Consider the following 25,216-nt stretch of genomic DNA (forward strand, 5'->3'; position numbering starts at 1 on the left):
GTATCCACTGGCCGGTTGAGGCCCTGCGCCTGCCCCCTAGTTGAACCAGGGGTCAGACAGAGGAAGATCTGGCCCCTGGCAGCTGTGGTGGTCACTTTTAGAAGGGAGACAGAGTGTTAACAGGATGCCAATGTGAGTGCTGAAATGTGACCAGGTTCTCTTGGAGGGGCGCCCTGTAGCAATTCCAATTCATCTCTGAGTTAGGTTGGCCCTGGTGAAAGTCTATATCCAAACAAACCTGCACGTCAATCCATCCTCTCTAGAATAACCGTGACATTCATGGGATCAGCAGTTTCAATCATCGCCTAACTAATCGGTTCTGTTGCCTTCCAAAATGAGACAACTGACAGTTTCATGGTCGCTTGTGGCTATGAAATCTCACTGAGATAATTCAACTGTGGTTAAATTATATTTAAGTTAATAAATATGGATTTAGAGGGCCAAATAAGCTTAAAGGCCTCAGGCATCTAAGATGAAAAAGAGAAAAATGGTGCATCATTCTCTTCTTCTGCTCCAAGCTTTATTCCTTGTATAAATAAATAGATAGGTAGACAGATAGGTAAATAGATAAATGCCTTGATGATCCCTTTTGAGCTTATCTAAATGTAGTTTAGAGCTTTTACAGAAAAGATAAAACAAAATTGCTAAAATCCACTAAATAGTAAATGTGGAAACCATACAGTCATCCCCCCTTAATCACGGGAATATGTTCCAAGACCCCCAGTGGGTGCCTGAAACCACAGATAGTACCGAATCCTATATATATTATGTTTTTTTCCTACACACATATACCTATGATAAAATCTAATTGATAAGTTGGGCACAATAAGAGATTAACAACAATTAATAAATAAAATACAATAATTATAACAATATGCTGCAATGTAAGTTATGTGAATGTGGCATTGGTAAGTAAAAAAGGGTGATTTGAACACAAGCATTGGGATACCTCAATAGTCAACTTAATAATCAATAAGGCTACTAAGAGACTAAGAGGCAGAGAGAATAAAACAAGTGGAGACGCTGGGCAAACGGATGACTGATGTCCCCCACGCCACCAAGCAGGATGGGGCAAGATTTCATTATTTTACTCAGAACAGTATGCAATGTAAAACTTATGAATTGTTTATTTCTAGAATTTGCCATTTAATATTTTCAGACTACAGTTGACTGAAACTGCAGAAAGCGAAACCATGGATAAAGGGGGACCACTGTACCAAACCGGACAGTATAGTTAACGTGAAAAAGAATTTCCTCAGCTATTTCTAAACCTTAAGACTTTTGTGCATGACAGGGGGGCTATGTGAAAATCTATCTTTATGATATTTGGATTTTAACCAGCAATGCTCTGCATAAACTTATTATAAGTATACAAGGAAATTCCATATCACTTTGAGAGGACGAAGAGTCAAATTTGCTCTCAAGTCTGGCTGTGAAACCACGTAAATCAATTCATACTGTGAAACAGTGCAGAATATACCTCCCCTGATGTTCTTAGACAAGAACAATTCCAGTACTCCAAGCATTATGGCCCGTACAAAAGTTAGGAAAATTGGACAGCTCCATTAGTAAATGAAATAAAATAAAAACAGACATAAAATATAAAATTTTGTCTAGTAGAATGGTATAAATCAAAAGTTGTTGGCTAGGGTATGGAAAAGGATTCTTTTCGCTCAGTGGCAGCATAAATTGGTACGACCTTTTTGGAAATCCAAATTCCTTACAAACAAGGTATTTATCTTATAGAAATTCTCCCCCAAATGTTTTACATATGAGGATGTTCATCCTAGTATTGTCTTAGAAAAAATTACGTCCATTAATAGGGGCCTGGTGAAATTAATTATGGTACCTTCATATGATTGAATACACAAGTTATAAAAAACAGTGAGAAAGATCAGGATCTAAGACATGTTAGCAAGTAAACACATTGCAAAATAAAATGTATAAAACGATTTCACCTCTGTAAAGATTTATATGAATGTAATATGATTGTCACTACATGTTTAGAAAATATCTGATGAATAGATACCACTGATAAAGTACTCTCACTTTTAAGCCATTCATTCCTATAACAAGTAAATTTATGGACTTATTTTAATGATAAAAAACTCTATGGTTCTCAAATGAGCACAAATATGACTTTTCATTTATAGTAACCACGTCAATAATAATTAATGAGCATTATTAATGGACACACTAGTTAAACACTTGGAGAGACACTGGTACATGCTGGGTGCTGTGATATGAGGTTAAACTGGACAGATCACTGTTCTCCATAAATACTCTACACAATAGCCTAGATCAAATGTTGTGAATAGGAAGTTTTACAAAATTGCAAAAATTACGTATATAAAAATTGCTATAAAAATTTAAAATTCATGGGCCGGCCCGGTAGCTCATGTGATTGGAGCACGGTGCTCCTAACGCCCAGGTTGCCTGTTGGATTCCCACATGGGCCAGTGAGCTGCGCCCTCTACAGCTAAGATTGTGAACAATAGCTCTCCCTGGAGCTGGGAGGCTGTGAGCAGCTGGAGGTTGGTGTGGGCAGCTGAGTGTTGCCAGCGGCTGCCTGCTGTGGGCTGCCGTTGGTGGCCAGCATGAGTGGCCGGCTGCCATCGTGAGCGGCCGGCAGCTGGCGAGAGCTGCCGTGAGCTGCTATAAGCGGCCAACCTATGACCAGTGACCGACTGCCTCAGCCAGTGGGGAGCACAAGGCTCATAATACCAGCATCCGCCAGGGAGCTGTGACCTCCACAACTAGACTGAGAAACAATGGCTTGAACGGAAGTGCAGGGGGAGGCGAAAGAAGGGGAATAAAAGATTTGAATTCAGAATTATGAAAGTAAAATAAGTAGAAACTTCTCCCTTCATCCACTTATATTGCCCAGGAGTAAAAATTATGAATGGTTTGGTGTAGATAGTTCCAACCCTAGTCTCCCATGTACAGAAACACAGACATACATTTCTTACATATGTCTTACCTATTTATCTCTCTATATATATGTACACACATCTTGTATATTGTTCTGTCTTTTGTTTTTGTTTTTATCCAAAAACATATCACTGACAATTTTGGGGGTTGTGCCATATACCTCTACTTCATTCTTCCCACTGATCTCATAGAATTCCATGGTACAGAGGTATAGTTCACCCTTGAACAACTCTGGGTTTAGGGGTGTTCACCTAACAACCTTACCCCTACAAAATTGAAAATCCACATATAACTTTCAATACCCCCCAAAGTGTAACTACTAATAGCCTATTGTTGACCAGAAGCCTTACTGATGGCATAAAGTCGATTAACATATATTTTGTGTTATATGTATTATATACTGTATTCTTACAGTAAATCTAGTTAGACAAAAGAAAATGTTATTAAGAAAATCATGAGGAAGAGGAAATACATTTACAGTATTGACAAAAATCCACATACAAGTGTACCTGTGTAGTTCAAACCTGTGTTGTTCAAGGGTCAACTGGTACTATCATTTAATTAATAATTCTCTAATTCATGTCGCTACTGCTTTGCTGTTTCAAATAATAGTGCTCTAAAAATCCTTGCACACATACCAATATGTGAGAATGTCCTTAAGATGATTTCTGAAGTGGAAATGTTTGGTCAAAGAAAGCACATATCTTACATTTTGGCTGTATACAACTAAACTGTCCCACAAAAAGGTTGTAACAATTTACCAGATCAATTACAATTTAAGTTTTTTGCTTCAAAATATCCATCTCGAAACCCTCTTATCCTTATTTTAATTAACTTCACCTAGATGAGAGAGGAAAAGGGCATACCATATATAGGATGCTTTTCCTTTTCTTTTTCTGCCTATTTTAGTAGCCAGTCTTTTTTCCCCCCCTTTCTTCCAGCTCTCCACCCCTCCTCCTTTCCCCCTCCAGTTCAAGGCTGTTGTTTCTCAGTTTAGTTGTGTAGGACACAGCTCTCTGGCCCATGCTGGTATTATGAGCCTTGTGCCCCGCCCTCCCCACCCCCGGGCTGAGGCAGTCGGTCACCAGTCATCGGTCGGCCGCTCACAGCGGCTCACGGCAGCTCTCGCTGGCTGCCGTCTACTCACGCTGGCCACCGGCCGCTCATGGCAGCACACGGTAGCGCCTGGCAGCACACAGCAGTTCACGCTGGCTGCTGGCCACTCACGCTGGCTGCCGGCAGCTCATGCCAACCTCCAGCTGCTCACTGCAGCCCAGCTCCAGGGAAAGCCGTTGTTCACAATCTTAGCTGTAGAGGGCGCAGCTCACTGGCCCATGTGGGAATTGAACTGGTGACCTTGGTGTTAGGAGCTCGGTGCTCCAACCACCTGAGCCTCCGGGCCAGCCCAGTCTTTTTCTTAAATTACAATTTGTTAAGTTCTTGTCATGTCCCAAGCAGTGGTCTATGTTGTCATATGACAATTCTCTCATTTAAACTTGACAACAATATTATGAGATATTATGTCCCCATTTTATAGATGAGAAAACTGAGGATCAAAGGGGTTAAGCATCATGCTCTGGGTCCTCCAGGCACTAAGGGATGAAGCACAGGATTAGAACTCACATACATCTGAATCCAACATTCTTAGCTCCCAAAGGATATGGGCAAACCATTCAAAGGAAATAGATAAAACTGTTCATCTCATTACAATGTCTTTACAACAGAATGATGTCATTAATTAGCTGTAAATAATGAATGAAGCTGCTGTGGCCAGGGGAGGCACTGTTGTTTCCCAGGCTGCTTCCTGTCTTCCTCCTCACGGCCCCCTCATGCCTGTAGCCCCACTGTAGTGGCAGCCTCCGTATTTTGAGTAACTCACTCCGTGGTTCCCTGTTTAGTGCTCAGTACCCTCCAGGGTGGCAGCCCAGGACATGGCCCCATTTCCCGGACCAAGCCAAAAGGTGGCACAGGAGCTTTCACCACACATAACCAGTTCTCTGGTTTTCTACTTTCGTTTTAAATCAAGGGGAACAGATGACGTGGTTCACCAAATTTTCATTTGCTGAACTTCATCAAAATTGACAACTTCCTTAAAAATACAATCCATTATGGAACCTAACCATATTATTGGTACTGACTACTTATTTCAGGGTCATAATATAACTCTAGATGTGATGTTGAAGACTGGGGGGAAAAGCTATATTTGATGACTATGTTGGCTTATGGTTTCACTTACTGGAAAAACATCTGATACAGTCATATGCTATATACACATATACATATACACATATTTACGCATTTTTGTATATATGTAAATTTATATATGTACATATATAATTTATTTATTTATACATTTAACATGACCTATTTAGCTCAGAGAAAATACGCACAAAAAAGAGAAAAGAGAAAAAAAGATAGAAAGAACATAACTAAAGTTGATTTACTTAAAATACACAATATACAGCATAAAGGTATAGCAAACTTTTGCTATATTTGTAACCTAATGTAGTGTTTATTAACCTGAAAAAAAAATTAAACTGGTGCAACTTGGTAGTGAATAAAGGGCACTGTTCAAACTCTGGCACTAACATCTCGAAAAAAATTTTTTTTGAAACTCAGAGTTGGCTTCTTTAGTAAACTCAGAAATTTATTAAAGGAAAAACACATTCACTAACAAAAAAAAATCAAAAAAAAATCTCATCGCCAAAAAGAATTTGAGAACAAATCTTATGAGCTCGGCTGGAACTATACCTGGCATCAATACTTAGAAAGATTAATATATGAAAACCTTACGGAAGAAAGAGCCCCATAAATCTAAGTATAAGATGGGAGTTAAGATTCTTCATACCCTGACCAAATTGTTTCAAACTTAAACACTAATTTTGTTTAAAAATTGGTGTTAAACTACTTATTAAAAGTAAATGTACTCTGTCTTCAGAAAATATTTGGGCAATACCTAGTATTACTTTTTGTTCTAGAGATTACGATTCTGTCATCACTTGAGGTTGATGATTAGACAGAATCACTAGCTCCTATAACTCAAAGGGTCAAACTCTCTTTATAATATTGTGTGTGCTTGCAGAATTTAAAAAAGCTTGGATGCAGCCAAAGACTTGGGGAAAGCAAGTTTTTAATTAAACACTAATGATGATCAGAAAAAATGTCGTTGTTGTTTTCTCCCAGAATCCAGGCAAATCCAAAGGATCTGTCCATCCTTAACTTGGGTGGATGGGAATGACCTGAGACAGGGTCAGAATGAAAAAGCAACGTCCACAGAATGCCAAAAGAGAAAGCAAAAGGTCTGAAATGTCTGTCAGCATTGGTCAGGCAAAACAGGGCACCTTCCAGAGCCTAACCACAGGGCTGGGCACAGGAAACAGGAATCATTTGACAGTTGGAGCTGACGAGAACTGCAGAAACTGCCAACTTCCACGCCCTGTGCCGGGCACAATTTGGGACTTGCAGCTGGCTGGACACAAAAGCAAGGGTCCAAGGGTGAGACTGTGTTCACAGGGGCTGGAGGAAATAACCTGTTCTCCTCTCTAAACTGCTGCTTCCCTAGTACCTTGGCCAGCAGAGAACCCAGTCGAATGTATTCTCAATCCACTTACACTGACTTGGGCCTATTTTCTATAACGAGAAAGAATAAACACACACACACATACACACACACAAATACATTTCAACATGCATGACTTTTTTACTGTATGAGGTTTCCAAACCTTCCTAGAATTCAAATAGAATTCAAATACCCTCTTTGGACAGAGTCCCCCAAATGCTGCTTCCCAATTCCCCATATTCTTAGCATCTTCCTATGTGGGCTGCAACCACTCAGCCCAGGTCCCCACCATGTCTCAGCTGGACATCAGAAAGGGCCTCCTAACAGCTCTTACCTATCCCCAGCCATTTCCCCAGAGTGGCTACGAAGAGATTATTAAAATGCAAAGCAAATTCCTTTGTTCATTTAGTCAACAAATATTTCCTAAGGACATACGAGATTCCAGGCATTAAGGATACCAGTGAACAAAGAAAAGTTCCCGCATGCCTTCAGCTAACACTATGGTCCGGGAGACACAATGAGGACATAAACAAATAAATCCTAACCTCAGGTGGTGATAGGGTTACAGAGGAAAATAAAGCAGAATCAGAGAACAGTCAGAAGTGGCCTCTGGTTGGGCGACTCTAAAGAAAGACCTGCAGAAAGTGAGGGGAAGCACGCCATGTACATCTGGGTGACCAGGTTCTCAGGCAGAGCTCAGTCGAAGGGCAAAGGCTCTGAAGCTAGAGCGTGCTTGGCTGGTTTAAGGGACAGCAAGGAGCTCAGTGTTGCTGGAGAAGAGTGGAAGGAGGAAGAATGGTGGGAGCCAAGGGAGGCTGAGTGCATTTGCTGGGGGTTGGACCTAGAGGAGCCCAGAGAAGGGGGTACCAATGACGCAGGGCCTTGTCGGTAGAATAAGGCTGGCTTTTTCTCAGAGTTGGGAGGTCATTGGGAGGTTTTGAACAGGAGCATGACATAATCAGACTTACTTTTAACCAAATCACTCTGGAGGGTGGGTTGAGGATAGACTGTGAGGGGAAAATGGCATTGGCCATTTAGTCTTAGTGAGTTTATTGATTTCTGCTATGGCTACAGGGTTTGGTGGAGAGATGAGAGCCTGAGAAAGCCCTAGGATGGACTCAGGGAGATGTAGAAAAGGAAGAGGATGAGTGGTTTGCAGACTAAGTCCACTCCATATAATGGTGGAATGAGTGGGAGTTGGACTCAGACAGATCAGTCCCTTGGACAAGTTACTTAACAGCTTTAAACAATTTCCCCATCTGCCAAATGGGTTTAATAATACCTGTTTCATGTCATTGCTAGGAGAAGTGAAGAAATGGTAAATATAAAGTGCTTAACACCATGTCTGACACATAGAAACTGTTCATTAAGTAGAAATAACCATAGCTAACGCTTTTAAAATGCTTACCGTAAGCCAAGCACCATAGTGAGATTCTCATTTATGTGATCTAGTGTTGTCCCCTGAACAATCCTACAAGATAGGCGCTATTATCATCCCCATCTCATACACACAAAAAATGAGGCATCGAGCTCATTAAATGTGGTTATTGGAGCTTAAACCCGGTCAAAGTTTACACTCATAACTACTAACATGATAGTTTTTGGCTTAGGATCAAGTTTGTACAAGGAGTCCACATTTTTGCATTTGCAAAACTACTATTTCTCAATGTTATTTTAAACCTCTATACCAAACTTAAATTTTAAATCTTATTTTGTCTTTTGTAGAGGTAAAGAAACAGGATCAGAGCAATTAAATAGCTTGGTTCAAAGTCACAAAGCTGGTGTATGATGAAGCTTTGATTTTAACTCAGGTCCAGCTGACTATAGTCCATTCTGTTGCCCTATTTTATCAAGGCCTCTTTCTTTCTTAGATAATAAGCATCTAGTCACATTTTAATGAGACAAACTAATTCCTGGGAAAATATTTGCTGGCTACATTAACCAAGGAGTAGCATGATGCTTGTAATAAGTGGGTCTTCTTAGCAATTGCAAATCTAAGGGACATATGGCAGGAGAGCTAACACAGATGACAAAGCAGTCAGTGGAGCCCCAAACCCTTCATGCATGAAAATCTGGGGCTCTTAGTCCTTTGGAATAGGATTCAGAGTTGAGAGGAAGAAATTTTAATAGCTTCCTTTTGGAGAGAAAGAAATAACACAACTAAATAGGTGTGACCATCTTTGTTTTCATAGAATAAAGCAAGAAGACAGCAGCATTAAGTTGTCAGAGTCTCCTGATCAAAAGTTGTACCATGAAATCTTGCTGAACTGAAGCCCTACAGCTAAGGACATACAGAAGAAGCCACCTCAAAACTGGTAGGAGGGGCAGAGATGTGCAACAACCTGGCCCCACATTCGCATATGACCATTAAAAATCAGGAGGGATATCTTGGCTGTGGAAGTACCCCCCTCCCCTGCCAAGAAGCAAGGGTTCCCAGCACCACGCCAAGCTCCTCAGCCCAGGTTCCAAAGCCAGGGAGAGAAGTCTGCATAACTTCTGGTTATGAAAACCAGCAGAGATTGTAGCTGAATGAGACGGAGGGCAGCTGAAGCCCCAGGCACTCCTTTTAAAGGGCCCTCACACAGATTAACTCACCAATGAAATCACTGGCTCTGAGCTTCAATGCTGGAGCAGCAGCTGGAGAGGTGACAGGGACATACAGGAGAAACTGAGTCGTCTGGCTGCAGGACGAGGACTGGAGCAGCAGCTTTCTCCTGGATGGAGGAGGTGGCAGAGCCATTGCTTCTTTGTTGAGCCCTCCTCCTTCCTGGCCTGCAGATGCAGGCAGCTGCCATATCTGAGTCTCCATCAACCTGGCTAATACCATTCATTCATTTGTGATTCTGAGACCTAGCCTCACCCAACTTCCGGGCACACCCAAGCTGCTTCCAGTGGCTTTTTCATACAAACTGCCTGTCTTGGCTCATGCTGCAGCATCTGGGGTCTGTCAAAGGTTCACGGAACCCAGACAAGCAGCATCTGGCTTGAGCACATCCCGTACCTCTGGCTGAGCAGCCCTAAGCCCAGCATCAGTAGCAGCTGGCATTGGTTCATGGTTTGGCCTCTAGAGGTACTTCCAAGCATACTGTGGGTGGCAGCCATCTGCGGATTGCTTTGTGGCTCCTGCCAAGTGGCCCCAGGTGGGGCATGGGCTACACCTGAACTTTACCAGCCTCAGGTCCCTCCCAGGTAGCCCTAGTGCTGGCATGCCCAGTGGCTAGCTTCAAACTGAACTGGAGTATCACCCAGCCACCTCCAAAGATGACACACCCAAAGGGCAGATTGGGCAGGCACCAGAGCCTTGCTGAGGAAGATCCTGCTTTGCAGGGTCAACTCCTGCACAACCACTGTAGTCATGGCCAGTACTCACAACCAATGAGCCCAAGGGTCAATCCCTCTCACTAGCATGCAAATACCAACCAAGGCTCAACTACAACAGGAGAACACACAAGGGACACACATGGAGTGTGTGGCACAAGTGACCAGGAAGAATGCACCACCTTGCCCCACAGCACACCTACTACATAGGACCACTCTACTAAGACTGGGAGACATAGCAGCCCTGCCTAACACATAGAAACAAACACAGGGAGGCAGCCAAAATGGGGACACAAAGAAGCATGTCCCAAATAAAAGAATAGAACAAAGCTCCAGAAAAATAACGAAACAAAATGAAGACAATCTCCCAGATGCAGAGTTCCAAACACTGGTTATAAGGATGCTCAATGATTTCAGGGAGAACTTCAACAAAGAGATAGGACACATAAAAATGGAGATAGAAAACATAAAAAAGACCCAGTCAGAAATAAAGAATACAATAACTGACATGAAGAATACATTACAGGAAATCAATAGTAGATTAGATGAAGCAGAGGACCGAACCAGTGATTTAGAAGATAAGGTAGCAGAAAACACCCAATCAGAACAGCAAAAAGAAAAAAGTATCAAAAAATAAATAAATAAATAAAAACCACACACACACAAAAAAAAGAGGAGAGTTTAAGGGGTCTCTGGGACTACATCAAGCATACCAACATTCACATTATAGGGGTACCAGAAGGAGAAGAGAGAGAGCAAGAAATTGAAAACCTATTTGAAGAAATAATGACTGAAAACTTCCCTAACCTGGAGAAAGAAATAGATATACAAGCCCAGGAAGTGCAGAGAGTCCCAAATAAGATGAACAAAAGAGGCCAACACCAAGACACATCATAATTAAAATGCCAAAAGTTAAAGACAAAGGGAGAATCTTAAAAACAGCAAGAGAAAAACAGTTAGTTACCTACAAGGGAGCCTCCATAAGACTGTCAGCTAATTTCTCAGCAGAAACTTTACAGGCCAGAAGTGATTGGCAGGAAATATTCAAAGTGATGAAAAGCAAGGATCTACAACTAAGATAACTCTACCCAGCAAAACTATCATTTAGAATCAAAGGACAGATAAAGAACTTTCCAAACAAGAAAAAGTTAAAGGAGTTCATCACCACCAAACAAGTATTACAAGAAATCTTAGAGGGACTTCTTTAAAAAAAAGAAAAATCTGAATAATAAAATGGCAATAACTACATACCTATCAATAATTACTTTTAATGTAAATGGATTAAATAGTCCAATCAAAATATGGGGAATGAATGAATAAGAAACCAAGACCCTTACATATGTTGCCTATAAGAGACTCATTTCAGATTGAAAGACACACACAGACTGAAAATAAATGGATGGAGAAAGATATTTCATGAAAATGGAAACAAGCAATCAAACAAAAAGCTGTGGTAGCAATACTTACACCAAATAAGATAGACTTTAAAACAAAGACTATAAGAAGAGACAAAGAAGGACCCAGCAATCCCACTTCTGGGTAATTACCTGAAGAAACCCAAAACGCTAGTTCGAGGGGACGTACTCATCTATATGTTGATTGCAGCATTATTTACCGTGGCCAAGATATGATGGCAACCTGGGTGTCCCTGAATGGATGAATGGATAAAGAAGAGGTGGTGCATATATACAATGGAATATTACTCAGCTATTAGAAACAATGAACTCTTGCCATCTGCAACAACATGGATGGACCTAGAGGGTATTGTGCTGAGTGTAGTAAGTTAAACAGTGAAAGACAAATGTCATCTGATTTCACTTATAAGTGGAATCTAAAGATAAAATAAACAAACAAACAACAGGAAAAAAAAACTGTACCATGAAACCACGTGGGCACAGTATGCAGTGATGTATGGGCCCCTTTCTTGGTTGCCACCCTAGACTCTAATTCTTAATTTGGGGTGAGGGAGGAGAAAGGAGGAGCCAAGGCTTATGCAGATTTTAGAAGTTCTACAGGTTATTTAGTGCGTAAGAAATTGAGAATACAGCCCATATGAAGATAATTATTTGTCAGGCATCCGTCCATCCATCAACCCAACTATTCAAGCATCTGTCCTTTGTTGATACATCTGTCAATCCATCCATCTTTCCATCCATCCACATATACATCTAACACATTTTCAGTGCTTTTTAATATCAATGCATTTAAATTTTATAACAATCCCAGAGTAACTTTTGAAGTATATACTACATTTAAATTGAGTCTCAGAGAACTCACATGACAACATAAGAGGTGTGATCAAACAATACGGTGAATGTTTAAATAAAAAAATAATTTATTACAGTAAAAGACACATTGCCATTAATCCCCCTCAAAATACTCCCCCCTCACTTTGAACACACTCATTCCATTGTTCTGAAGCAGTTCTGGAAGCCCTCTTTCGTGAGTGTCTTTAGTTGTGCTGTCATTGCTACCTTGATGTCCTGAATCATTTTGTCTTTGGGAAAGAGCCAGAAGTCTCAGGGCAGTGCGAGATCCAGTGAGTAAGGTGGATGAGGACACACCATATGGTTTTATTTGACAGAAATTGCCATATACCAGAAGCGATGTGTGACATGGAGCGTTGTCATAATGGAGGATGATTTACAATACACTTTAAAATGCACCTTCTCTCAACCGTAGCTCACACCTGACTGACTGCACTGAACAAGTTGAAACTTGTCACACACTGTTACTAAGGTTCGACACACCGCTTCCCATATTGAAGATCCCTGCCTTTCCAATGGATGGCACTCGGCAGCAGCAGTGACTGTATGTTTTGATCACAACAGAAAGGTTCTCTATCACACATCATTTCTGGTACGGCAATTTCTGTCAAATTTTTGTGTCCTCATCCACCTTATTCACTGGATATGGCATCATGGGACTTCTAGCTCTTCCTCAAAGTCAAACTGTTTCAGGATATCGAGTCAGCCACGACAGCACAACTAAAGACACTCATGAAAGAGGACTTCCAGAACTGCTTCAGAAAGTGGCCAGAATGATGGGATAAGTGTGCTCAAAGTGAGGGGGATTAATGGCAATGTGTTTTTTACTGTAATAAATTTTTTTTTATTTAAACATTCACCACATTTTTCGATCATACCCTCATAAGTTGAGTTCAGATTTGAACTCAGGCACTCTGAATTTATAGACTTAATTTTAAAGCATTAGGCTATGTTTCCACCCAATGTTTGTTGAATGAATGAATCAGTGAATAAATAATAAAATTCCACCTTTATGTGTTATTTGCCTTTTAATAAATAAAGCAGCAAGTTTGTGGCAAGAGGTTGAGTGCTGGGGTCAGTCAGACCTCTGCTAAATTCCAGCACCATGACTTATTGGCTAGTAAGCACATAAAACCACTAAAGTGGAATTCATGCACTCATCTTGAAGAGTTGTTATAAAGACAAAGATAAGGCACATCTATTAATGCTAAAAATCTAGCAACCCTCCTTGTGAGTACATACCCTGGAGAAGCTCTTGCTCATACGTACAAGGAGGCAAATACAAACACTTTTACTGTAGTATTTTGGGACACTGAATCCATCAACAAGAGATTGATATATTCATATAATTGAAGACAGGGGTTAAAATGAATTTTGAGGTAAATTTCAAAAGCTTGTTGAGAGAAAAATAAGGTAGCAGAATGACATATCCATATAGAAATTTTACAATTGCAAAAATATATAGCATTTCTACAAAACAGAAACAGACCATAGATATAGAGAACAAACTGATAGTTGCCAAAGGGAAGGGACAAATATATATATCGCTACAAATATATGTAGCAAATTTATAAAACCATGTTTGGGAGTGAAAAACATTAACTTCAGCATAGATTATATTTATGGAGAAAAGGGAGGTATAAAGGTGGTTTCAACTTATTCTATAAAATTTTATTATATTACAAAAAAGTATCTAAAGCAAACATAGCACAATATTAAGGTGACTTAAAACTAAGTGGTAGGTGCTTGAGTTTTATCCATATTATCTTTTATATTTTTGCATATGAAAATAATCCCTAAAGGTTTTTTAAAACAAACAAACAAACAAACAAAATAATACGTGCAAAGTGCTAAGTATGAGGCCTAGCACACAGCAGCTGTTTAATAATTAGTAGCTAGTAGTTGAATCCAGGCAGTGAGACTATATAAAAGCACTAGTTATGGAGAAAATAGTAATTTAAGCAAGAAGTTTTGCCCAAACATAAAATTCAAGAGATTAAAAATTATTAGGACATTAGGGGAAGATAGTACTATTCAATTTACCATATTTGCCAGCCTCTTTCATGGCAAAAGACTATTTCAAGGATGCCAGAATTTATATTTGTTATGTATGTATATATACACACATACATGGTTACATATGGAGGCTTAATTTCTGCCTCTTCTCCATGCTATAAGTCATATGCTTTTGTTTATAAAATTTAGAATTATAGATCGTATTCCCTGTTCACACTTTTCCACAACAACCAATTGGATATCACAAATGTAATGTTCAGAATAAACATAAGTAGGGGATGAACAGGAAGTTATTTGATGCTCTAGCTCCACCAATAAAAGGTGGAATGAGAAAAACACACCAATTTGAAAAGGCACTAGAATTCATTCTTAGCTTTGTGTTTTTAAGCTGTGCAACAAAGGTTCAAAAACATTTTTCAAAGATCCTGACACTAATATTGTTTATCTTAAATGACACGGTCTTTTAGAAATTGACTTATGTCAAGTGATGGGCTAAAATATTAAGATAGTTTTGCTTCCTGGTTTCTGGGTACCTTAGCATCTCAGGTCCCTGCTATAAAATTGCAGTCTTTGGTTACCAGATAAGGTGGAAGATGAATTTTCTCAGTAATTATTTCGACTGTGTGGCTAACACCTTGGCATACTAACTGGGAATGGTGAACACTTGATGATTTTTAGGTATGAATAAATGGACAAATGAATGAATCAATATATAACACCAATCCTTACGTTCTACAAGGAAGGACTTAGTAAGGGTAAACTGAACACTCATCCTGAATATTTCCTTCTGAATCTCCTAGTGACTAGGTTTTTGATGAGAAAATTCTTCCATATTCCTTCAAGTTCTGATTGTCTATGATTAAATTCTGGACTTTTCTTCCTCGTCCATTCTCTATCCAATATACATTGCTTTTTTTTTTTTTTTCCTGTCCAAGGATTGGCAAGCTTTCTCTGTAAAGGGTCTGATAGAAAATATTTTTGATTTTGTGACCAATATAGTCGTGTATCAACTACTCAGCTCTAAGTAGTTGAGTCACAATTACTCAGTTCAGCTACTGTAGTGAGAAAGCAGCCATAGACAACATATAAACAAATAAGCAGGCTGTGAACTAATAAAACTTAATTTACAAAAGCAGGAGGCCATGTGCCAATAAACATTTATTTACAAAAACAGAAGGGAGGCCAGTGTTTTCCTGTGGGTCATAGTTTGTCAGCTCTCCATCTAGTCTATAGAATTCAGAGGACTGTGGAGAGTTAAGGGTGGGAGCAAGTAGAGTATATATGGTTTGAAATGCACTGGTTGCTGGGCACTCAGTGGGGACTCGTCCTATGGGGGACTTGGACGTTCCCCTACAGTGTGGTGGGATGCAAAGTTCAGGTGTTACCAGTTTATGGATCACCAGGGTCTTGGATATAGAGAGATCATCTCCTTAGAGACCCTAGTGTACACTGTCTGTGGCCTCCTAGATTGTATGTATGGGCTTAAAGAAAATGTGGGTCTACTGTGTGGAACACAAGTCCCAATCCCCCCGAACACATTGCTGTGGAAACTCCACAACCTCTTATTGATCATCCTTACCTGTAAAGATGGGATTCAGTGTTCAGAGACGTAGTGTCACTTAGGAAAAAAATAGTAATACCCATAGCCACCCTTTATCAAGTACCTTGTATGGGTCTGCTGTTAAGTCCTTTACATAACCAGAAGCTGATGTTTATTGAGCATTTGCTCGTGCCAGGCCAGGCGCTCAGTGTCATATCCATTATCTCATGAAATTCTCACCCTACCACACAATGCAAGTACCACAGTTCTCCCCTTACCCAGGAGAAAATGGGGCTCAGAGAGGGAAAGGAGTTTGCTCAAGGTCAAATTTGCTCAAGTTTGAGTCTACAGCCTCTGCCTCACATGTGACCCCATCAGTGCCAGGTGCCTGCCTCAGGGGAGCTGACCCAGTCTCTTATGGGGACTTAAATATCCTAGATTCTGCCCATGTTGCCTCCTGCTGGAGGCAATGACTTTATTCAGAGTTTGTACGAAATTCTACCTTTGAAATATCTGAAGGGAAGACAAAACTTAATCCCAAGTCACCAACTGAGGGCTTTGTTAGAACATGTCACACTTAATAAAAAGCAAAGGGTGTTGATAATTTTTTAAACAAGATTCTCCCATCATTTTCTGCCTTAATTGCTTGTTACACCTAATCAATAGCTATAATGCAACCCATCTAGGCAAGCTATATGCAGGATAGATACATGGCTGACAAATCAGCTTTTAGAATGTAGCCCAGAGTTGAAGGTGAGTATCCCATGTCTGCAACTTTAACCTAATTCAAACCTTCACTCACATAGTTAGTCTTTGTGAAAAGGGAGCCACAGCCTGCTTTTCATTTAGTCACATTACAACAGAAATGTCTTATAGCTAGCATCTTCGTTATTCATGGTCCTCGGCAAATTAAGGCATTTGTCTCTTCAGTATCTATAAGCAGAGAAAGCCTTCCATTCCAAAGAAATGATGCTTTGTGAGCCAGGCAATAATATTATTGCCAAATTCCTTATGAATAGGTGGGAGATCTTATTTCACTTATAGTATATGAATAAACAAAACACCCCAGGGGATGGCCAGGTATTTCATGTAATGGATATCTTCCACCCCACCTTATTTCTCTTTAGAGTGACTGAGGTCTGGATTTCCTTACCAGCAAGACCATTCAGACTAGAAACAAGAAAAACAACACCTTTTATCATCAAGATGATAAAAAAAAATTTGGGTTCAGTAAAATATGTAACTCTATGGTGTGTGTTTCCAGTTCGTATGCCAGAAAGCTGCCCAGTACAATGGGACATTCCCCTCTCTGGTTTAGAATTCATAATTATGGGATAGCAACGTGGGTTTCCTTAGCTCAAATACTGTGGCAAAATACTTCCAAATATATTTGTGCATCAATCTCTATACTCACCTTGTCAAATAACGAATGCTTTTATTTAAAGAGCTCTGGATTTGAGATTCTGAGAATTCATGTGTCATGGACATTGCTGATTGTATCTTAATGAAGCACGGACCCTCCTTCGCTGTTTAGCAACTATGTGGTCTGGAGGGGCCACCTTATTCCCAGCTTCAGAAATAAGTCTGCTCTTCCATGGGCCTAAACCAACCAATATAATTCAGTGTTTCTCAATTATTTTATTCATTATCACCCCCTTAAGGAGCCTTTTTAGATACTTTTTGTTAGCTAGCCCCCCTCATATTCTAATGCCACAGATAAACTGTATATCTGTTTATGTATTGTATATCTGTGCTTTATACACAAAAAGAATAAGGTTTTTTTGTTGTTGTTTTATTTTGTTTTATTTTGCCCCCTTCTATCATCAGGAAACTATTTTTGCCTTTGGGGGGCCATATCATTCCCACTGAGAATGCGTGTATTATAATCCCATCCCCTGTGCCAATCAGTGCATGGCATTGGGGGTGGGCACAGACCCTAAGTTGACACACCAGAGTGCAAACTGGAAATTTTTTTGATCGTTGGTGGATATGAGAAATTTTTTATCTGGATGGGTTGATATGCGCATTTATGCTCTGGAACTGCTGTGCCTTATCTGCTATCATGAGAAAAGAATATCATGAGGATAAAGCCAACACACGAATAAGACAGGGCTGAAAGAGTCATGGGGAACAAACATGGTGCCCTGATCAAACCATACCTGAAGTTCATTCTACTGCTAGTTTTTCAGTTGTGTCAAAGAATGCCCTTCTTTTTATGCTGTAGGTTAGTTTGAGTTGGGTTTCCTATTACGATGAAAAAAATAACAAAACAACAAAAAAACAAACAAACCTAACTGACAGAACAGATAACATTTATTGAATGCTTCCTAAACTCTAGTCACTGTGCTAAATACCTTATATGCTAATTAATTCTCTTAGCAATCTCTGTAATTAGTACTACGACATTTCCCATTTTATAAACAATGAAAGTGAAGCCTAGTAAGATTAAGTAACTTACCCATAGTCATACATAGGCTATGTCATAGAGAGGTAGGGTTCACTCCTACATCTATTTAACTTGGAACTAAAGGTATTAATCAGTTATTTTACTGCTTTTCAGTTCTATACAATTTAAGTCACTACTTTTTAGTTCGATATTTCAAAGGCATTTGAGAAACTGGTGTTTCGTTACTAACAATTCTGTGTTGTGCAATGAAGGAATCTATAGTTCTCCCAAGTTTTGAAATATCTTTAAAATCTTATTTCTCCAAAGACAGGAAACTTTACCCTTAGAGGTCATTTTGTACTTATGACTCAATCCTCATAAAATGGCCATCATTGTTCTAGATGTTCTTTCTTATCAATATGAGAGGGTTCTGGCTCAGTCACTATCCATTTTACAAAAGAGAAAACCTATAGTTCAGTAGGTTTGTCCTTCAAGTTGCTGTTCTGCTTAAAAATAATTATTGATCAACTTTATAAAGAACCTATGATGTCTCAGGTTTCTTGAAACTTCATTTGAGTTGGTCATTAAGAGAAGAAGAGATAATCCATAAGTCCCCTGAATCTTTGGGGAGAGAGGCATGGAGGCTCTCTGGTTGGCTACAATACTTGTGCTCTCTTTTTGAAAGTTTCTCAAACATTGAAAAGCAAAGGGAAAATTATTATCAGGCTCATTTCTCCTACAAACCAAACTAAATAATGATTTTCCAAAACAGCAAAAGGCTGAGAGGCAGACACACCTCTGGCTCCAAAAAGCCAGACGATCTGTGTAATATAGCCAGATGGGGTAAATCCACAATTCCATAACACTCTCAGACCCCCACATGCTGCCCAGTTATCAACCTGGCTTTTTAATTCTTTCAAAATACAACACATTGCAGACATGTTATCCAAAGCAGGAGTGTGAAAGCACAAAGCAAAATGTTCCTCACATTTTAACAAGGATGACACAGATGTCAAGCATGACAGGGGACGCTACTTCTTTAGATGCCCCCAGTTTAACTTCAGTGCTGGTCTTTTTATTTTGCTTGATGGATGGAAGACTATCGCTTATCAGAACCAGAGGCCTGATCACATATAGGATTCAGTGCAGTGAGATATAAATTATAGCCATACTGGGAATGGGTCAGGGTAGGGGGAATCTAGAAACAGCAACAAAGTTATTCCACATCAGGGAGGGGGGGAGAGAAGTGTGATGCTATATTCTTATAGCAAACACCCAGTATAATCTGCTTAAAGGCTACGTACATTTTTGTAAACCTAAAAGATATTGACAACCGAAACACAGGACTTTTAAATCCATAAATGACTGTTTAAAACAAGACAAAACAAAAACCCCAGGAAGCTGTAGTCCCAAAGAGGATGTACAGTCTCCTAGTTGAACAAAGTTGCTGCATTTTATGCCTGCAGAATGGGACCTAGCAGAGAAATAAAGAGGCTGTGTTGTGTGACAGGGAGTAAATCCAAATGTAAGCATTTCAATGTTCAGCCAGGCCACCCCTCCCTTCCCCAGCCCATCATCCTCCTGCAAAGTGTTCACAATTTGCTGTCCTTTTTTCCAAAAGCCAGTAGACACAGAATCAGGTTTTCCTGGCTCTGCCTTGCAAGTTGGGGCTGCTGGATGGAAAACTGAAATAAAATCAAAGAGAAGAATGCAAATCCATTAATGCCCCTCTGACTAAACTGGTGTGAAATCATTGCTCCAGAAATGCTTACCTCCAACCCCCAATGAAACAAAAAAGAAGGAATCATTTGAATGTCAAGGTTGCTTCCTGCAGACCCTCTGCTGCAAAGCTATAGCTTTCTTAGCTGAGTGCCAGCCAGTACACCATCACCCCACAACAGATGTCTGCCAATGCTGAGGACTAATTCGCAAGTGCCCCCCATGTCCAATGGGAAAAATTCACAAGCTTGATCAGGCAGTTACCTACAGCTGCTAAGCATTTGACCCAAGAGAAAAGCGGCCCGCTAGGAGTTTAAACAGACAGAGGTGGAGGGAGAGAGAGAATAAAATCATACAGGTGGAACTGGCTTCCTACGAGCTCCTGGCATTCTGCAAGTGCCCTCGGGCGCCGCGTGCCCTGCCTTACCTGGTACACATCCCGCAGCCCGCACCACGTTCGCAGCACCTGGTGACAAGCCCGCAGCCTTTCCGTATACCATCTCCGCAGCGTGGACACGGTCAAGTTCCACACGAAGCGGCTGCCGCTAAACAGCAAGTCCTCCACTCCACACGTGAACACAGAAGCCATGCCTCCTCCTTTCCTTGGAACCGGGGGTGCCTGGCTCCCGCAGCTGCCGCCCAGCAAGCGGACCCCAGCAGCCCCACCGCTTGGGCTCCCGACGCGGGCTTCCGCTGGCTGCCGGGGGTCAAGCCTTCCACTAAACTGGTCTTTCACCGTGCGGGCTGGTCAGGCGTCGGCGGCATGCCCCAGGATTGGGCGCCAGCCAACCAACGGCTGCGGCTGGCACACAGAAGCCCAGTGTCCACCCCCGCCTGCTCGCTGGCAGCGCCGAGCAGGCTGCGCTAAGCTCCGCTAGGCGAGCCCTCCGCTCTCCCGGGGCACGGGAAGCCCTGGCCGGCGAGGACTCCCCCTGGCGCTCCGTAAGTGCGCCGGGCAGGGGGGGCAGTGGAGCAACTCTTTGCAGGCAAAGAGGAGAGCTGCATTTCAGCGCACTTGGCCTGTACGTCCTGCACACACGCGCACACACACACACACACGCGCGCGCGCGCATACACACACACACACACACACACACACACACACACACACGCGCGCGCACGCTCGAGCTCGCTCACCGGCCCGAGTTTCCTAATCTCCTTTGGGGTGCATCTTACTTCACATTACGGGGTCTTTGCCTGGTATCTTGCTGTGTCCCCACTGATAAATACCCTGGGCAACCGCAAATGCAGTAGGAAAAATAATCCTCTGCAGCATCCCGTTGGACCCCACTCCTGGGGGAACAGCCCTGAATGTTTCCTTGGTTGTGCTGGAGCCAGGAGACGAAGACACCAGTCTCAAAGCAACAGTGTGTGCGTAGCACCAGAACCCGCCTTTGGTACTAACTTGAAGGTCTTGAAAAAACGACAACCTCCCTGTTGTTGCCAGTCAGGTGGCCGGTTCCCTCACCTCTCGCCCTGTGCTAATTCCCATGCAGCTGTCAGTTTATGAGAAAAACAAACAGGGTTCTTGGTCTTTAGCAGATCGCTTCCAGCTACTATTTGCTGGAAAATAGAAGCTCACAAGAGAACTTTTGGTTCGATTCTGGACATACCTAGCAGCAGCTCCCAGAACAAACCTGCATAGGTAGTTCATTCTGGACTTAACACCCAAGGAAACTCTTCCACCACTCAGGAGGTCACCAGATAATGTTTGTTGTTGTTGTTGTTGTTGTTGTTGCTGTTTTTTCAGTTCGCCCCACAAATGATATCGCCTAAGGCATTTGGAAAAGAGAGCCCAAGAATTCTGTCCCACATACTACTGGTCTCTATTTTCCTTCAGAATATGTGTAGCTTCCAGTCCCATATACTACTGTAACATTTCTCATAGCAAAAGCGCTGCAGCCAATTGTAGGATGCTGTTTTTTTCCTGAATCCTATGTAAGACAATCCCCTGTATTTTACTGGCAGTTTCACACCTGGGCTGTTATCTTTGCTATTAAGTGGCAGACAGGTAAGGCACCAAAACCTTTCTCCTGAAGGCTTCAGAACAGATTATCTATAAGTAAATCAGGTTTATTCCAGGTTTCAAATGTGCCGTTGAAATCTTAATTCAGGAGAAACTCGATCAGTCAAAAGAACACAAAAATCTGTCATCAAAGTGTCTGTTGTTTTCAAAGTGACTATAACCAGGAAACATTGAAATGACATTTCTTCTTTTTACTACTTCTTGCTTCTTTTTATTACTAATACAATTGCCTAAGAGTCTTTGTTGAATTTTAATAGGACACAAGATCTGATCCAAGATCTGCAAACCTTTCTTCATAGTAAATCAGCTCTATATGCTTATTAGTATTAACATTCTGATGATATTCTCCAAGATAACAATCACAGCGTTTATACAGAATCAGAAGACACTAGGGCTTACTGAATCAAAATAGAATAAACTAAGTATCGTTTGCAAAACAAATGTCATACTTCTAATGGAAAATTACTGAACTTCAAAAATGGCCTATTTGTAAGAGTGAATAGTGGTGGTACATTCCTTTTTTTTTTTTTTTTTTTATGATGCTGGGCGCCTGTGTTCTCAGAAATGTTGGGCAGCCAAGGGAATACCAGAATAAAACCAACAACAGGTCAATTATCTCTGTCTCATGATACCATCCTCTCTCTCAGAAGACATGCTCTAGAAGCACCATGGCTGTTACCTGTTCACGCACAGGTCTAACATCAGCGGTCAATTTCAACCTTGGTCATTGTCATTCAAAGTTTCCAAAGTTGGTGCTTACATGATTTTCTAGATGTGGTATGATATGGATTCTCAAAGTGTGGTCCTTGAACCAGCAGCATCACTGGGGAACTTGTCAGAGATGTAAATTCTCGGGCTGCTGCAGAATTAGAAACTGGGGCGTGAGGTTAGGGATCTGAGTTCCCATGCAGCCTCTGGGGGGTTCCTATCCATGCTAGAGTTAGAGAACCTCTGGTATAGGTCACAGTAATTAGAAGCTAAGTCTCCTAACAGGGATACACCAGACTTAAGTCCCTGTTCCTTAAGACCTGTGGGACTTTGTGTAAGCTCTTTAATCCCACAAAGCCTCAATGTCCTCATCTATAAAATGGCGATGATACCAGAATTCATTACATAGAGTTTGGGGGACAATTAAGTAAAATATTCTGTATAAAGTTTTAGTATAGTGGGTAGCAAAGGGTAAGCACCCAAAGAAAATAATCAGGAATTCTTTCTTTCTTCCTTCCTTCCTTCCTTCCTTCCTTCCTTCCTTCCTTCCTTCCTTCCTTCCTTCCTTTCTTTCTTTCTTTTTTGTAGTCAGATAAAACAGTGTAAGTAAAATGTGTTTTTTAAAAAACCACGTTTTAGGGCAGATGCATGGCTCAGTTGGTTAGAGCGTGAGCTCTGGGCAATGGGGCTGCCGGTTCGATTCCCACATGGGCCAGCAAGCTGAGCTGTCCGCAACTAGAATGAAGTCAACGAGCTGCCGCTCAGCTCCTGGGTGGCCAGATGGCTCAATTGGTTCGAGCATGGGCTCTCAACCACAAGGTTGTCAGTGCCACTCCCGCAAAGGATGGTGGGCTCTGCCTCCTGCAACTAAGATTGAACACGGTACCTTGAGCTGAGCTGCCGCTGAGCTCCGGGATGGCTCAGTTGGTTGGAGTGCGGGCTCTCAATCACAAGGTTGCCTATTCGACTCCTCAACTCCCGCAAGGGATGGTGGGCTGCACCCCCTGCAACTAACAACAGCAACTGAACCTGGGGCTGAGCTGCGTCCTCCACAACTAAGACTGAAAGGACAACTTGACTTGGAAAAGTTCTGAAAGTACACACTGTTCCCCACTAAAGTCCTGTTCCCCTTCCCCAATAAAATCTTTAAAAAAAACTACAAACAAAAACAAACAAACCACATTTAAAAACTATCTATATCTGCTTTCCTATCCCTTTCTGTGTGTTGGTTGTTAAAGTCAGTGGTAACTTCTTTTGGGGAGTGGTTCTGCCACTCTTGTTCAAGTTCCCAAGAACTTCAAGTTTTTGAAGCTCTATCTTTCCCACCATAGCCAACCTTTCCTGGGGACTCAGAGAAGTAGTGTATGCTCAAAGCTGGAGGCAAGGAAAAGACATGTTGTTCCCACTGCTGTCAACACTGATGCTTCTTCTTATCCAAACAGCTTTCCTCTCCTGGAGGATGAGTTCAAAGCTCTAGGGCAAGTGGGATTTTACAGGGAAGGAAGTGCAAGTTCTTGCACACCAGGGACTGGCAGTGGATGGCAAGTGGACCCAGACGTGTAACAGTGGAGGAAAGAGCGACCCAAGCGTGGCATCATTCTTAAAATGGGCTGGCCACGTGGGACACACCAGATCCCAGACACACACCCTTGGGGCTGGTCCAACATTTCCTGTGGAAAGGAAGCTAAATCAAGCTAGCTTCAAAATTATCTTGCTTTTTTTTTTTTTTTTTTAATTTCAGAAGAGGATTTTCTTTTCTCTCCAGCATCAGAGTTCCTGCAACACACTGTAATTTCCTGTAGCTTTCTCCAGAGGCTTAAAAAGATGCTTTAGGGGATAGCATTACTCATACATCTGGGAGGTCTGCTACAGATGGGAAAATCACCCTTATCCCTGAGGCTCCTGTAGGCTCTCCTTTGAGCAGTCAGCGGGAAAAGAAGCACAATGTCAGGAAGACAGCACAAACGCCAAACCCTGTCTCTGGAGCGAGATGGCCGGTTGGTCATGTAGCAGCGCCCAGTGGTCCTCTCTGACCATCAGAAAGACAGGATTCACCTAATGCCTGGGTACATTTTTAAACTGTACTCTACATAACTGAAAAGCCAGTGTGGCTAAATTCTGATAGACCATGAATGTCTGACTTAGGGCTGGAGGGAGATGAAAACAAGGTCTAATTCAATGGCTCTCAATTTGGGGCAATTTTGCGTACACACACACACACACACACACACACACACACACACACCACACACATCGGCCCCTGGGACATTTGGCAATGTCTGCAGATATTTTTGGTTGTCACGACTGGGGGTGCTACTGGCACCTAGTGGGGAGAGGCCAGGGGTGCTGCTCCACATCCTACAATGCCCAGGACAGTCTGCCCAACAGAGAAGCATTCTTCCCTAAATGTCAGCCGTGAAAAGATGGAGGAAACCTGGTCTAGTTAAACACTATACTCTGCTCTTTCTTTCACATGACTTTTGTTGTGGGGAAACATTCTTCCCTCTTGCTGTTTCTCCCCAAAAGGCAGATTGAGAAAGAAATGCCACAATCACTTGATAATAGTTTTCACAAACTCAGCAGAGTGTACACGCTTTGAGAAAGAACTGAAATGCCATTGCCATGATCTTCGCTAACCTTTTTGGGATCATTATCACAAGAATTAGGATGGTCATTTTCCTCATAAGCTATTTATGGTTTGTTACTTTCACTTCTGGCGTCGCCGTTTCATGGAAAGTAGAGGCTT

General features: G+C 41.5%; 1 protein-coding gene across 7 annotated transcripts in view; it reads right to left on the reverse strand.

Moving 5' to 3' along the window:
* Positions 1 to 25,216, reverse strand: part of FRMD4B (FERM domain containing 4B) — a 375,301-nt gene that overhangs the window by 163,544 nt on the left and 186,541 nt on the right. Inside the window, exon 1 of one of the 7 annotated variants that reach the window (XM_019711729.2) lies at positions 20,164 to 20,807. The exons of 4 other annotated variants lie outside the window; for them this stretch is intronic. In XM_019711729.2, the coding sequence (XP_019567288.2) occupies positions 20,164 to 20,325 (162 nt within the window). In that variant the 5' untranslated portion in view covers positions 20,326 to 20,807. Of the gene's footprint in view, positions 1 to 20,163; positions 20,808 to 25,216 lie in introns of those variants that run through there. 2 more of the 7 variants (XM_074313263.1, XM_074313268.1) reach the window with 2 other exon arrangements.

Source organism: Rhinolophus sinicus, linkage group LG10 (genome assembly GCF_036562045.2).
Source record: "Rhinolophus sinicus isolate RSC01 linkage group LG10, ASM3656204v1, whole genome shotgun sequence".
In the NCBI taxonomy this organism is placed as follows: Eukaryota; Metazoa; Chordata; class Mammalia; order Chiroptera; family Rhinolophidae; genus Rhinolophus; species Rhinolophus sinicus.